At 36.1% G+C, this 17,225-nt stretch overlaps 1 protein-coding gene across 2 annotated transcripts; it reads left to right on the forward strand.

The window, feature by feature from the left end:
- Window positions 1–318: 318 nt before the first annotated feature.
- On the forward strand, window positions 319–7,343 carry LOC105050105 (uncharacterized). 2 transcript variants are annotated; one of them, XM_010929975.4, is made up of 8 exons: window positions 319–528; window positions 1,288–1,372; window positions 1,471–1,539; window positions 3,348–3,460; window positions 3,800–3,911; window positions 3,991–4,134; window positions 6,628–6,802; window positions 6,908–7,343. In XM_010929975.4, the coding sequence occupies exons 1-8, from the start codon at window positions 477–479 to the stop codon at window positions 7,031–7,033; spliced, it is 876 nt and encodes a 291-aa protein (XP_010928277.1). In that variant the 5' UTR covers window positions 319–476; the 3' UTR covers window positions 7,034–7,343. The 2 variants fall into 2 exon arrangements, with proteins under 2 accessions (XP_010928277.1, XP_010928278.1); XM_010929976.4 differs by lacking the exon at window positions 1,471–1,539.
- The last annotated feature ends 9,882 nt before the right edge of the window (window positions 7,344–17,225 follow it).

The following is a 17,225-nucleotide window of genomic DNA, read 5'->3' on the forward strand; positions in this document are numbered from 1 at the left end:
GTATCAGAGACCTGAGACGGCGAGGACAGGCCACCTCACCGCAAGGCGTGCTTCCAACGCAAGAGCGCTATTAAAACCAGGAAAAGATCAGATAAGCCATATCACACACAAATGCCACTATGAAACGCCTCTGTTGCTCGACATGTGCATTGACGATCGCGCACACTCTCTCACCCTTCAAGACCGACCATTGGATCAAGAACTTCAACTATGATTTTGCAACCCAATTTATACGAGATCCGCCCAGCGTTAAACTGCTTCTGGTGATCGTGGCGCTTCTTATCGTGTCCCACCTCGACCACTTTTTTTTTTCGACTACCCCACTCCAACCACTCCGAGCTTATAAAAAGGACCGATCTCCCTTCCTCCCATTTTTCACTGAGAAAGCTAGGGTTTTGCTCATCCCTCCCTCCCCTCCCCTCCCCTCTCTCTGTCGTTGTCGCGTTCCCTTTCGATCTCTCTGTGCAGAGTTCGGGATGGAGAGGGTCAGAAGAGCGGCTCATGCGGGATCCTGGTACACCAGCAACGGTGAATCTCATCCCTTTCGATCCCTCCTCTTCTTTTCGATCTTTTGATGGAGATTTCGCAGTCTGATCGCAGAGATCAGTGCTATTAGTTTGTGTTGCTTCCATTCGTCTCTGAAGGAATTAGTTGGATGTCGGTGGTTATTGGTTATTTTAGCGTTTGAAGTAATTAGTGGAAATTGGACCAATTCATGGGGAATTGATTGCATTGCTTGGTGGACTGTGTTAGAATCTGATGGATTGGGGCTACTGTTGCTTAGATTTCATTCTGATGGAATAGAAAATAAAATACATGTACGTCACTACACAGAAAAGGGGAAAAAAGAGACACATGAAAGACGAATTCAGTGCCTTTAGAACTATTTAGTTGCACGTATGCTTAAAATTATATTCCGTTAATTGTAGAACCTTGCCTTGATGGAGAAGGCTATTCCCAAATAAAGGTGAAGGGGTTCGTGGTCATGGTTATGGTTTAATGCTGCATCTTGGAGAGCTTTACTGCTTTCTGGTATGGGCAATGCCAAGGACTTTTGGATCCCTCGTCTGATGGTTCCTCTTTTTTTTTTTTTTTTTTTCTCTTGCTAGGTTTTGACTGCCCTTTTGTAGATGTTTTGTCCATCTAATCATTGTTTAATTATATGGTAGCTTTCAGAGTAAGGAACTCAGTGAAGTGACCATAGAAACCTCTTCCATACTTGCATTGGAGTGTTTTCCTGTTATGATGAATGATTTTTCTAAGAGTGCCTTCATGAAATCTTGACAGCCAACAAACTGGAAGAGGAACTTGATGGGTGGCTCAGAGCAACTGGCCTGGCTAAGTCTCCGAATGTTAGAGGCATAATCGCTCCGTGAGTTGTGGCACATAATCTTTTCTTGTTGCATATCTGACTAAAAACATCACTATGCTCCATTGTTACCGTACTACATTTTTTCCCCCCCGCTACAGGCATGCTGGTTATTCATATTCAGGTCGCTGTGCAGCATTTTCATTTGCCAACATAGACCCAACAAACCTGTGAGTTGATCGTGCCATCCCTTTCGCTTTGATCTATTAATCACAGAATTTTACAAATGTTAAACTTTAATTTTTCATACCAATTTAACTTCAGCCTGGTATGCAAAAACCTCATGACACTTAATGAATTGAAACTGGTCATTTGTATTAACAAATGAAAGGGTGCTGATTTTATTAGGGTTCATTATTATACAATCAACAAGGCTCAGCACAATTAAGTTTTTAAAGTATAACACAGTTTCTTGGTTGCTGGGAATTCTGTATATATTTATGCCTACTTTGGTACTAGAATGCAACTTAATTTATTGATATTCATTTGGAGGAGCCAGATTTTATGAATATATTTCCACTGTTGCAGATTATGCAATGCACAAGAGGAAGACATGTCTTGACCTTGTTATTTAGTCATTGCTTGACCGCCATTTGGATTGAGAATGTGGACCTTGACCTATTTGGGAGCTTGGTACTCTCATGAGACTACGCCATTATCCTTTTCTATTAGAGTTTCCAATTGAAGCTGATGATAAGGGTTATTTTATGTGATATCCATTGAACAGCCTTCAGATTTAAAGAGTAATGTGTGAATGTGCTTGACACTGTATAGTTTGCTCTGGTTGGTCTGGATCTTTATGCATCAATGTTCATGGCAATTGTCATGCTCCCATTATTGTTGCAATGCAGTGAAGCTGTGCCTGCTACCTTCACCGCTGGCTGTTGCACACAGATTTTTGCTGATAAGTTTTTTATGGCAAGTGCAAATGCATGTCTATAAATGAAAAAAAGATTTATTATTTCAAATGACTGGGTAGCATAGAATCTGGGCAGAGAAGATTGCGTAAAAAAATCATCAACAATCGAAATGAATCTTGTGGATAAATAAGGATATAAGAGATATCATACATAAAATTATGGGAGAGATAGTTAAGCATGCAGTCATGATTTTGTTAGTATTTACACCAATATCCTATAATAATATTATCCTTTGAATAATTGGCCCTCTTTATAGTGAATGGACTAGGGTAGTCCCATTGGGTTTGCACGAGGAGTGGTATTTTTTTGCTATGGTGTTAGCGTCTTCCAAAGTCAAAATTCATCAGGTAAATTAGTTCAAAAGGCATGGTCCATCCCATGTGACAAGGAAGTTGCAAACATGCTCTTAACTGTGTTGATTTTAGCATTCTAAATGACTTTTAGGCCTTTAATGTTGGTTATTTCTTCCAGTAAATTGCCATATTGCTGACAGTTAACAGATATATAAAGGAAAGTGAGTTGCAATTTGTCAACATCATTGGTGAAGGCTGTGGAAAGCTAAAGCGGTGGTCCTGACTGCTTTGACTCCGATTAGTAATGAATATGCCTTGCACCTCGTAGTTTCAAGTTGGTCAAGGGAGTCAAACCATATTTGGTGGAAAGTAACTGATGAACTGTGGAGAGAGGTCTGCATGAAGTGGGGAATGCATCAAGAATTGCAATTTGGGTTCCTTTAACAAAATTGTTCATTCTATTTCAACTTTACGTGATTTTGCTGGTGTTTTTTTTTTTCACTTATTGGTGAATCATTTTTCCAAATGCAGTCCTTCATTGTCATTAGTAGTATAAATTTAATCTAATTACTAAAATAGGGAACACAAGTTGTCCTGAAACCAAGCCTATTCTTTTCACAAGATCTCTTTTTAGTTGATTTAACTCTTCATCGCTAATATGACTATCTAAAGCTAGTTCTATGCTTCATAGATACATGTTGCCTTTTAGCATGGTGCAGTTGCTTTATTGCTTTCACTAAAACATATATTAATTTACTATTACAGTTCACGGGTGTTTCTTCTTGGTCCATCTCACCATTATTACACTCCAAGATGTGCTCTTACTAGAGCCACTGTTTACAGTACGCCTGTGGGAGACTTGCCAATTGATTTGGAAGGTACTATCATAAATACTTTTTATTCTGATTGCTGTGTGCATCTTATATTGACTTCATTTCATGAAACATTCTTGACTCTATTATACACTTCCTATATGCACAACCATAGGATGGCCTAGTGCTTCTTACAATTAGGTTCATCTAAATGAGGTAAAATATTATTTAATTTATCTGAATTGGTCAGTCTAGTTGAGCTTCTAGTCAGGTACTCCTGTATCAGTACTTGGAAATTCCTAGAGCCATATACGGCACATTTTTTTTTGTTCTCTTTGCTGTTTTACTGACAAAATGATAGGTTTAAAACATACCAGAATCATTTACTCTGTATGTTGGTTCCAGTCAATGAGGAGCTGCGAGCAACAGGAAAATTTGAACTTATGGATCTTCATGTGGATGAAGCGGAGCATAGCATGGAGATGCATTTGCCTTACATTGCCAAAGTGTTCCATGGGTAGTTATACTTATGAGCTGAGCTTTGGCCCTTGAGTTATAGCATGGAGACTGATTATGAGGGTTATTCTTTGTTACAGTTATCCTGTAAAAATTGTACCTATTTTGGTTGGTGCTCTTAACTCAGAAAATGAAGCGATGTATGGGAGATTGCTTGCTAAATATGTGGATGACCCCAAGAACTTCTTCTCTGTGTCATCGGACTTCTGCCATTGGGGATCTAGGTATGAACTTGGTTTATGTTTTCTTTTCCAATGTAACCATCTCTCTTTCTTTGACCTACATAAAAAAAGGTAACTTTCAAATTTTTATATGAAAGTTTGTTTTCAGATCTAAATAGTCGTATGACATCTTTCTAGGTTAAGTTCCGTGATCCGTTGCATGACCGTCTGGTTGAGAATGAGTGGATCATGTGACTATGTTTGGTTGTCCGCAGTGTTGGGAATTGATGACCAACCATTTGTATCTGGACAGTTTCTTTGTAAGCGTCCAGAAATAGAAACACATAACAGTTGGCAAGGGAAGAAACTTAACTATTCAAGAAATCAACTAAATATTTCTTTCTTCTTAGTGTGATGTAGGTGATTTAGTCAGTTGAGGCATTATTTTTTTTTTTTTAGCAGAAACTTATTTTCAGATTATATATATATATATATATATATATATATATATATATATGCAAACGTAGGTGGTTGTTATTTATAAGTGATAAATGGTAAGAATGTCGGCAAAAAAAAAAAAAAGAAAGAAAAAGAAAAGTTCATAGAGAAGGGTCTGTTTGTAGGCTTGAGGGAAAGTGTTGAATCCTTTCCCCCCTTGTGTGTTTTTTCAGATTATTGTTGTTTTTCGCCAATGGGCCACATTAGAACCCACATATAAAGTGCATCCATTTGAAGGACTGTACATTGAAGGAGTGGTTGTTCAGTGGTATTTTGGTCGTATTGATGTCTCTATGATCACTCATTCTTGTAACAAAAAATGTCATCCTGGCCTCCTCTTTTATTTTGCCCCCTTCCCATTCCCTTTTCCCTTCCTGCTTCTCTTTGCAATACAATGCAATTTCATATTCCTGTAAGAGAATAGTCTGAAGGTAACAAGAGCTGAGGCTCTGGGCACCATTCCTTTTAGGATGTGTAAAATCTGGTTGATGATTCTTTTACAATCATCATGTCATATTTATATGGCAGATTTTGAGCAAATGCAAAGTCTAATCGATTTTCGAACTAAACCCAAAATTAAGGTTACTTTTTCCTCCAATTCACTCCCCCAACCTTCTTAACTTGACCTTCTCCTGCCTTGTGAGGTCTATTCTTCTTTCTCATGGGTCCCTTTTACATTAGCCTCCATTTTCTTCATACCTATACTGCTGTCACACAATGGCTTACGAGCAAGAAGTCAATGACTGAGTGTTAGGAAGTGAATGATGTCTTTTAGGCATGTTTTTGAGAGTAAAATAAAACAAACACATATTTGGTATGATTGGTTATGTTTTAAGCATTGACAACATTGAAAGCTGTCATGTATTGTTGCTAACCCGTCCATGACTGATACTGTCGAATACATTTGGAGAACCCCAATATAATGGGGTAACATGCGATGTTGCTAAGGCCAAAAGGATGCACATGTTCTATCTAAGAATATTAGGTGATGTTGATTATAAATTAAGTATAAGAATCGTATTGCTTGATGTTTTATAATAAGCAAATTGCTTTTATTAATATTCATAACATTAATTTGCTTGCAAGATACTATCATTTTTATCAAACTTTTTCCATTCGCAACACAAAGTATATAGCTTGAAACAATGAATTGTGGAAAATGGATTCACAAATATGTTCCCGGATGGGATAACCTGCATTGGTTTTGACATGTAAAACTGGTCCAGCCTAAATGATAGACATGCTTATTTATATGTGGATTAGAATCCTAAATGGCTGATAGTTAACGATGAACATGCATCATTATCATTACCTCTCATGTCATCCTGTAAGGAACTGCCAGGGATCCTTATTCTATAATGTTTAAGAGCCTATGGGAGTTTCACAACCAGCTAACTGTCTAGTCTACAGCAAGCATAATAAATTAAAACTCAGCCTTCTCAGTTGACTAGAATCGTAAACCATCATATCTAGTCTTCTAATATTTATAAGTACTGCAGCAGGCAGAAATATGTGCCTCTTTTTAGCCTCAATTATTTACCATTGGGGTGTCTCCTGCCTAACCATGACTTTTCTGGAAAACAATTTCTAATTGTTTCTCTTTAGATGTGAGACAAAAAGTTTTACATGGTATATAAAATAAACAAAATTCTTCAGGATATGCCTCTTTTTTGTGTGAAAGAAAGCACACCATTTTATTATTTTCTGTTCTTTATCAAATATAATACTCAAAAAAAGGGGAAAACTGCTTTTTATCATAACTCACAGCTGCCTCTTCTGAAAGGCTTTAACTCTTTATTAATGTATAGAGAGGAGCCCTTCTGCCACTCAATTATTTGGTGTTTATCAATTATTAAAGAGATCATTTTACCATTCAGTTCTAATTACAAGCCAAGAGATGTACATATGATAAACACTTAAACTGGACTCTAATATGATTATACATTACCATGCACATTATCTTGTGTCTTCTTTTATTATCTCATGCTGCAGGTTATCTGGCAGCTAGCCCCAAAGTATTCAGAATTGATGCTTTGCTTCACTGCATGATTGTAACAGGTTCAACTACACATATTATGACAAGAAGCAAGGTCCTATCTACAAGTCCATTGAGGCTCTGGATCATATGGGTATGGAAATCATTGAGACGGGAGATCCAGATGCATTCAAACGATATCTGCAGGAATATGATAACACCATCTGTGGACGCCATCCCATCAGTGTTTTCCTTCATGTAAGACTGACTTGTTTCTTATATTCACTACGTCTTATCAACTCTAATATTTGCTTTAGAGTTTGTAAACCCATTCCCTCTTTTTTCCCCTTTTATCTTTGCCAGATGTTGAAGAACTGCTCGGCAAAGATTAGTATCGGTTTCGTCCAATATGAACAATCAAGCCAGTGCAAAAGCATGCGAGACAGCAGCGTTAGCTATGCATCAGCAGCTGCAAAGGTAGATAGCTGATGTAATTGAAAATTTGCATCTGGATTCACTAGACTGTCAGTTGTATTTGGAAGCAGGTTACATTCCGATGATAAACATGTGACTGCTGCACAATGCCTGGAAGTTCATAAAAGCATCAGTTTCTTTACCGTTCGGTTCTCATGTTACAAGACAGGACACAGTCCTAATTCAAATTAACAAAAAGCTCCCAGATCATGTGTAGTTTTTGGAGCAATTCTGTTTTTACTATGATCTGAGTTATGTTATCAAGATTGTGATACTCATAGTCTGCATAACGTGCGTCTCTACTTGGAGCCACCTATTGACCTTTGTATTGGGTTTACTTCTCTATGGCAGTCCCTGCTTCTCCTTCTTGCTTCTCCTGTTGGTTGATTTTTTTGTGTCAGTCCCTGCCGTTACCATTCCTCCCGAAGCTGGACTTGCCATACTGTAACTTAGGTGTAGGAGGCAGTACTACTATGTCAATATTGAGTCATTCATGTTTCATTTCTGTCGAAGTATGGGGATCTTTAACTAGAATTTGGAAGCAATGGAACACCAGTTAGGGCGAGGCTGTATGTTTGAACTCGGATTATATGGTTCTGGTACGAGTGGAGCATCTTTCTGATGCAGGTGGCAAAATGGCCAGTGTTTGTGTGGGCACAGTTTGAGATGGTGATCTGAGAGCAAACCTGGTGTAGTCGTGCGGTTGGGTGTGGTGGGTGCAGCTGGAATTGGTTTGTTAGTTGATCGGCCCAGAAGGTTCAGCAATATGATCTCGGCTTGTTGACACAAAAATGTCAGTTTGGTTCTACTATAACTCTCCTTCTTATGAACGTTACTCGGTACGAGTAGTTATCGAGCAGGAGTGTAGCGTGGCACGGCTTATCTTATTAAAATAGATATATTTGGCAAAGCCTTCATCTGCCATGCGCGCATGTTTTTTTTTTTTTTTGGGTTAAATCTAGATATCACTTGATTGCATAATTAACAGCATTTAAGACGGTTTTCACGGGTCGATTTCCAAGGACGAGAGAATGGGAGGGAGAGAATTGGGTCCATCTAAAGTACTATAAAATAATTATTAAGTTTTTGAGATTATTTTTCATTGGTCCCGGCTTTTAACCAAATAATTATTGCTTGCCAGCTATCAGGCACGTTAACATTCTTCGGGATCAAGCAATAATGGGAGTGATTACAAAAGATAATTTAACTAATTTTGTAATAAATTATTTTTTTAAAAAAATTATATATAAATAATAAAATAATATTTATCTAAATTTTTGATGTCCATTTACATTTTTAACTATCTATATGAGTAAATTTTTTTATTGCAAGAAGATAATAATATCAGATTTTTAAAATATTATTTAAGTCATATAAATAAATTTTAATAATATTATATTTTAATTTAATATTTGAAAAATTAAAAATTATTGGATAGAAGAGTCTAAACACTGGTATATTGCAGGTTGTTTTTAATCCAAATGACATTCATAGATGATAATATGTTACTTACGTGGATAACGTAAATAACCAACCCATCTTCTCTCAATTTCTATTTTCATATATTTATATTAGATATAGATCAATAAAATAAATAAAAATTATAATTTAAAAAATTATATTTTTTAATTTTTTTAAAAAAATATACCGCACATCTGCACGGGTGATATGTTAGTTTTCAAGTATTTTGCCCTGGCGAATTTACACCACCTACTCTCGTCAACCTGCCTCCTATAACTTACATATTTGAAAAAAATATATGGAAACGAGTGTGCTCTGCAGCGGCTAGCATCGCCAATCTCCTGATATTAGACGAAAATAGTTCGGTTGCCGTTCCATCACTCTAGTTAGGACTGTTTATGAACATACATTTCCGTGCAAATCAATCACTAGAACTTTTGGCTTTTTTTGTAACTCTAGCAGGAACAGCAACGTTGATCTACAAACGAGTTCGATAGCTTAGATTGCGCTAGATATGCTCTTCTAAACTCTATGAACTGGCCCACGAGGCACTAGCAGACCCCGTCCCCTATGCCGTGTCGCTTTCCACTTTCCCAGTCTGGACACTGTAGGATCAGATATCCCACTTTACCCCGCTCCTGGAAGAATCCTTTTTACTTTTTCCTGGCCTGCATGTGCCCACCATTAAAGGTAACGGCCGTTATGACATCATTTGAAAGCCACCACCATAGTTCCAGAGGCTCCCATAATGTTCTGGTGGGACCTAATGCATTAATGCTGGTGTAATCCACCAAAATTAGTACGTCAAAATTTCAAAATCATTATCCCACTATATTATTACAACTGTCCCGAATGGGTGGCAATTGTTGATCATTGAAGTATGACGTGTACCATTCATGTCGGAGATATTATGGATGGCTGTGTTTTTTCAGTATAATTAAATTATTTTTTATTGACTATGTAACTTGATGAATAAATATTTTTAATTTTTTGGAAGGTGCAATTCTGTATTTTCTCAACTAACTAATTTGGATATAAGCAATTGTTTCCTAAAACCTCATCAACAGAAGGTGTCAAAAAAATTTAGGCTTGATATAATATAGATTATGATGAAAGAATAACAAAATATTGACTAAATTCATCTACAATACTATGCAAGTTATTACTATATTTACTACTCGCTGTCACGGTGGACTAGTGGATGAAATAACAGCAATAGTAGATGAGATTTACTATTTAGAAATCATAATATGATTATTTCGGTTGGATATTTATAAATAAAGTTTGTCTCTTGTGTATAAAATTTATATATATTTTTTAAATAATTTTATTTTATTTAGCTCAATCAAAAATAAAAAATAATAACAAAAATTGATTTCAATTTTGAAGACTGGATTACTTTTCTCAGCATGTATCCTTTGGAAAGGGCAGATTAATAATTTAATAAAATTATGTAAGCAAAAATGATTTAACTATAGTAATAATAATAGATATAAAGAATATTGGATTAAGAAGTTCAAATATATGATCACCAATTATTCTTGCATAATCAAACGTAACAAGGTAATATCTGGTGGTTGTTATGTGCCGTCTAACGTGCATGTGCGCTTGAGTGAAGAATAATTGGATGCTTAGGATATAGTATTAAATGATTTCATAGTGGTTGCTATCTAAGGCGCAAGTAATAAATTACAAGTGTTCAATCAAACGGGTCTGTCTCCTCACAATTGTGACATAATAACTGGCATGATAAAGAGAGGAGAGAGGCTTTCTTTCCACCGCCTACAGAACGTGATGCAATGTTTTAGACATACGTGCAGATAGTACTAAAATAAATACTAAAATTTATATGAATAGTGGTCAAAAATAATATTATAATATGTGGATGATCATTTGTCAGTACATTATATCCTACCTCACATGCGTCGCTCCGGACGACGACCACAGCAAGAAGATAAAATAATTGGCGAGATGTGCGGCATATAAATTCTCCACTTTACCTAATATCTCGCCATCATTATTTTTCAGCATGAGGGGACGGTGGACGGCGAACAAAAATCATACGGGGCGGGCACTATAAAATATCAGATAGGACGGGTTTCATAATATATCATATTTTTTTTAATATTAAATTTTAAAAATTAATTTAAAAATTAATTTTTTTATTGACAAAATTATTAATCTTATGATTGAAATATTTTTTTTTTATTTTTAATATATAGCGATATATACTATATGATTATGCAATATATTAAAAATATGATCAGATGATATATATTGTAATTTTTTTTAAAATACACCTAACAATGACCGAATACACACCTATAGTTAAATTGATACATAATTTATCGAACTTAGTTTCACCAATATGCAATATATAATTAATTGATATACATCTAGTAAAATATTTATCTAACATCCCAATACACATATATAAGTAAAGTAATACATAGTTTTCAAAATATAGCATTCATCACCACACAGCATATGAACAAATAATACACATTAGATGATTTATTAATACATAATGTAAGCTTTTTTGATATACACCCAGTAACGACCTAATAAACACTTTAAGGTCTTTTCTTTTCTTCCAAATCTCTCTTTTTTTTTTTTAAGATCTATGTATTTAAAAGCTCATGAAAATTATGCATCGTTTTATCTAGAGATGTGTATTAGACGTCAGATAAATATTTTATTAGGTATATATCAATTGAGTATATATTATGTACTAGTCAATACTAAGTTCCGTAAACTATGTATCAATTTATCTATAGATGTAGTTTTAATCATTGCTGCATGTATATTAAAAAAACTTACGATATGTATCAATAAGCTGTCTAGTATGTATCATTTGCTCATATACTGTGTACTGATAAATGCTATATTTTAAAAACTATATATCGCTTTACTTAGAAGTGTGTATTGAGATGTTAGATGAATATTTTGGTAAATGTGTATCAACTAGTCATATGCTCTGTATTGATGAAACTAAGTTCGATAAACTATGTATTAATTTAGCTATATGTGTATATTGGATCATTATTAGATGTGTGTTGCAGCCTATCTCCAATGAGATGGTCGATTGGGAGCCGAGTTGTGAGCCTGAGCAATGAACGATAGAAAACCTACAAAAGAAAGTTCTCTTATCGGAAGTTATCCGACGGAGGACCCTCCGATACCTAAGTCAGTCGAAGAAAGGAAACAGCCAAAGAGCCAAAATAAAAGCTCAAAAGCTTATCACTAACCTAAAGAGTGCTTACCTGGTCCCCTGTGACATATCCCTTTTGATAATACAAGGAGAGTCGTTACTGTGTAACTTACATCAATACTCGAAATGTAGGAGTTATGATATTTAGTGGGCGGTTATCTCATTAACTGGAGTTAAGATCAAGTAATGAGCCGCTCGTGGGTGACTATTGCGATCCACGTTTATATGTAGTTAATGCTCATGTCGAGTAACTAGACATTATGCCTCTGATGTCGATAATCAGGTCGGCTGCTAACCGAAGTAAGATGAAGGAGATCGGAAGCAAATTGAGGTGAGCGTTCCACTTACTAGCAGTTCTGGTTAAATCAATTAGCTGATAATACTGGAGAGACAGGTCGGTCATGGGGCGATGTAATATTTAACTCAGATAATAATAATCTGCTGCCATGTGTCCAGGTGATGATGAGGTCGGACTTATGATGAGATCGATCTTCTGATGAGCTCAGCTATTAACCTTCTGATGAGCTTGGCCTCCTGATGAGGTTGGCTTTTTGATGATCTCGACCTTCTAATAAGGTCGGCTTTCTGATGACCTCGACTTTCTGATAAGGTCAGCCTTTTAATGAGGTCGGCCTTATGATGAGCTCCACAATCGAGCCTTACATTGGTATTCTTGTCAATTCGAGAACTCATGAGTCTCGAAAACATCAGCTGAAGTGGTATGACCCCCTAAGGCACCAAAAAAGTAGTCGGCCATATGCTGAATATCACCAGCAAGTCGTAAATTGCATGTTGATCCACGTTGGTTAAATATCGACTAGATTAGGTTCATTGCTATTGGCGGTCAAGTTCCAAAAATCTTGGTCGGTCGAATGCCGATCAAGTCCAAACATGTCCAAGTTGGGTTGACTAACAGCAGATCGATCGGTGCAGAGATGAGAAGGAACCAATTGTAGCCCACTTGATTGGTTGGGAGGTGAGGAGGAAGGATAGTCAGCAAGGCGACGAGGATCTACCCTAACACTTACCCTCCAACTCTTGAGTCCGATTATGTAGTCTAAATCGGGTGAAAGAATTAACCGACGTGCGGATCCGAGTTGCTTTTCCCAATGATGCCACTTCGAAGGCTGCATCCAGCCGTCTTGTCATTTTGTTGAGTGAATTGTCGTTTTGTCGTTTCGTAGAACGAGTCATCATTTTGTAAAATATTTTATCGAATTTAAAGTATAGTCGTCGAATTGAAGCATAGTCGTAGATCATTTCATCAAATCGAAACATAGCCATAGATCATTTCGTCAAATCAGAACATAGTCATAGATCATTCTGTCGAATCAGAACATAATCAGTTAAAGAAAATATCTCCATTTTATTTTGAATCAATTTATCCTTGGTCAATTGCAAATAGGCTGACTAACCATAACCTTGTTCATCTAGGCCTGTGTGCAAATCGTAGCTTATATGCTTACGGCCCTTGGACTGTAGCTGGTATGCTTGCAGTTGTCGAACCTTACAGCTCCGTTAATTGGGTGTTAGCTGAATAACATTTTGTTAGATACCAGCCGATAATGCAATTATTTGATCAAGTGTCAAATGATCAAATTGCTTAGAGAAAATGATGTCGTCATTTGCGCGTTGACATTTGGAAGAGCTTTCCGAGTTGTCTGCCCTCTGAAGTCTTGGTCCTGCCAAGATCATGGTCGATTCATCATTTGGGGGAGCTTTTCGAATCGTCTGCCCCCCGTAGTCTCGTCACTTAGTCATTTTGTAGAGACCTTTTGATGAGGAGGTTAACTCGCTCGGTCTTCTGATCAAGTCAGACTTCCTCGATCTTCTGATGATGTGGATTTTCTCAAATTTTTTTCTCGATCTTGTCAGCCATCTCGAATTTTCTCTTTATAGTCGTCGAAGGTAGCTCTCTCTCTCTATCTCCATAAGAATCTACGCACGAGGAGCAGTTAAAGGGGTGTAAGAGTCATACCTGTTGTCGAAGCTTTTAAGCTTCGGACTTGGTCGGAAAAGTGGAGCCTTCCTCTCTGTGCGGGTTCGGTTGGATCCCACGGAGGTTCCCTCCATCTTTTTCTTCTGATCTTTATCTTTGGATTGGCACTGGTCAGTTGCACCCTTCTTAATGCAAATGTACTTCTACACACGCTCGAGGAATTCGACGTAGGACCGAAAAAGCGTCTTGTCTAGAGAATAAGTAAACCTGAAGCTTCGCAGTCCCCACTTAATGGCCGTCGACTCGTTGAGATCTCGGATCTTTAAGGTGACGGTATTGAAATGCACCGTAAAGTCTCGAAGAGATTCTCCATCTTACTGCTTGACGGAGAAGATACTATCAGAAGTTTGTAGCATCCTTCGATTGGTACTGAAGTGCGCCATAAAGAGTTATTCGAACTGCTCAAACGAGTGGATATATACTCTCCGATTGAAATTCGGAGTACCATATTCGAGTAGTTTTTCGGAGTGTAACTGAAAAAGCAATGCAGAGGAGGGCATCGGATGCCCTCTGAAGAAGCATGAGAGCTTTGTAGCTCTCAAGATGGTCGAGTGGGTTAGTGGAGCCGTCATATGGCTCTATTTGCGGTAATTTGAACTGGCTAGGAATCGGTTCGTTGAGGATCCATCGAGAAAAGAGGATAGATGCTGATTTTGAGCTCGTCGGTGGGATCCCGATTATTTATTTGAAGCTAATCTAAGCAGCGATCAAGCTCCCTCAGCTTACGATTGTATTCATCCAACCGTCGCTGAGATTCATCAGGATACTTGGAATATCCTGGGGTATAACTTTCCCAGCTAGAAGAAGAACTTGATGGTGATCGTGGTCTCTTCTCCTTTTATAAGGCTCGACGTGGGGAAGGAAATCAGCGATCATCGAAATCGATATGTAGGACATATCGGGAGTCAGGATGTAGTGACTATCGGACGAGTCGATGACTCGTTCGATGGGAATATCAAGTCGAATGGTAGGATGGAGAATGAGGTCAAAGAGTACATCGAAAAGATGCATCACGCAATGTGTATCAAAAAACTTACAATATGTATGATTTGACCATATATTCAGTGTGTACCATATGATCATATAATATATATCGTTATCTGTAAAAAATAAAGAAGAAAAAAATATTTTAATCATGAGATCAGTAACTTCGTTAGTTGAAAAAAATTTTAATTTATAAATTTATTTTTAAAAATTAATATTAAAAAAATATAGCATAATGACCGCCCGATATGATATTTTATAGTGCCTGTCCCACCTGATTTTTGTTTGCTGCCGTAACAATATTTTAATCATTATTCTCAAAATACGTTTCATCCAACTGGTGTAGCACACCACCAAAGTGAAATCACGGTGCCCTGTGCTTGTGAGATATTTGTTTGTGACGTAATTTAAGTATCAGGAACTCGATCAATATTATATTCTTATGGCTACTTTTATTTTATATGTTTATATGGAGACTGGAAAATAATTTTCGTGATTATTATTGTATAAAATGGTTGTTTGCGGAATGCCGACACGTAGTCTGCGGGCTACAAACGTTTGCCGATTATGAACTTAAAAATTGCCATTTCTGTTGTCTCGTTCAGGGATACGAAAAAGAAAACTTGGGGTCGAACCAACGAGACATTGAAATATTTCACGAAAAGTCGCGGATAGAGATCGATGGAAGTTTCCTCAAACGTTTATATCTCTTGGAGAAGTAGGAGAGAATCCTTTCGATTGCACGGTGTGTCAGGTTAACGTATCTTATCTTGCTATTTTGATAAATCTCGTGATGTGATGTCTTGTTGCCGTGAACTGCGTTCAACTTCTTAAATGGGTACGAGGAACAGCATCCAATGTGAGTATTTTAAGGCTAATGTCGGCTTTGGTCGGGTTGGTATGCCTTGGATTTGGACCGGGCGAAAAGCAACGTTCAATTTGAACCCTTTTATCTTTACCCAAAAAAAAAAAAAAAACCTTTTTATTGGAAAATAAAATAAAAAAAATCAGTTTGAGCCGAATCTAACATTAATCAAAGTCCAACATATAAATCTAAACGAGCACAAACATAAAATAATCTATATCATGATGATGCATGTAGGACAAATTACGATGGTCATAATCTTATGTTTCCATTATTTATATAAGTTGATAAATATATTTCACTTTTAATTAATATACTTATTTTTTTTATTTTTTTCAAAACTGTAATTGAACTAAGAGGAGCATATTTACTAAACATCGGATATGTGAAAATAAAGGATATAAGTGGAGAAACTTGTTTGGCCAAAAAGTTTGCATTGTAAATAAGTAATAGTTTATGATCGAAATAAATAGTAATATTTAGCACATATAGTGTATGTCAAAATAAAAATTTAATTCAATACTACGAATGCAATCGACTTGAATTGAGTCGAGTAGTTGAAAATTTATGTTTGATTTGATTCAAAATATTCAGATTTGAAATTTAATTTGAGATCGATCGAGTATTAATAACTCAAGTTTGAACTTGATTCGATGAAAAATAGAAAAAAGTCGAGATCGACTCGACTCGATTTGAATATCAACCAAGTCATATTCGAACTTAAATTTGAACTCAAAATCGAACCTTAATCTACTAATAATATATATATATATATATATTATAAATTAAAATAATATTATTTAATTATATATAAATTTGTGTCAACTCGTGAGTTTTCTTGACGAATACCTTACTATTCAAGTTCGGCTCAAAAAACTATTTAAACTACTTGAACTTAATAATCATCGAATCAAGTCGAGTTTGAGTGCTCACGAGCGGCTCAACTTGTTTATACCCCTATCCGATATTATTTAGAAGATTTTTAAAACTTGAAAATATAGATAATTTTTACTGTTTGAATATTATAAAACTTATAATTTGTTGTTGTGATTTAATTCAATTAGAGATTAGTGGTCTAAAGAGAGCAAACTAACTAACAGATGATTTAGAGAAAGAATACAGTAATTTTAGCGACGATGTCAACAAATTGTATTACAAAAAAGTTTCTTGTAACTTATAATTATAAGCAGGCCGAAGGAATCTTCTTGCAACTTATCCTCTATAAAATCTATTGTCATGTAGATTTTTAATCATGCTTAATCCACCCACAAGAGACTTTGCATCTATATTAGGTTAGGACTTGGATAAAGTTAGAGGGACATTGCAATAGCAGTAGAAAAATAACAAAAATAGTTATAACTTGTGTCCAGAAGATATTTTCTGTTCTGTTCAATGAATCAATTATCTTCTTGTCCATTTAGATGGATCTGGACAACGGATTCTCACTTGAAAAATGTCGGAGATTAGATAAGATAGGATAAGATGGACTTTGGAGATGAGAATATTTCGGCATCAATTTTTTATTACAAAAGTCAAAAGTGTATTATGCTATTAGCGGAGGGAGAAAAAAATATATATTTTGTAGTAAAATAATTTGGCCAAAGGATTGAATGCGAACAGGGAAAAAATTTTTCTATCAAAAAAAAATATTTCTTTAAAAAAAAATAATTATTACTTGCATTCAATT

Source organism: Elaeis guineensis, chromosome 8 (assembly GCF_000442705.2).
Source record: "Elaeis guineensis isolate ETL-2024a chromosome 8, EG11, whole genome shotgun sequence".
Lineage (NCBI taxonomy): Eukaryota > Viridiplantae > Streptophyta > Magnoliopsida > Arecales > Arecaceae > Elaeis > Elaeis guineensis.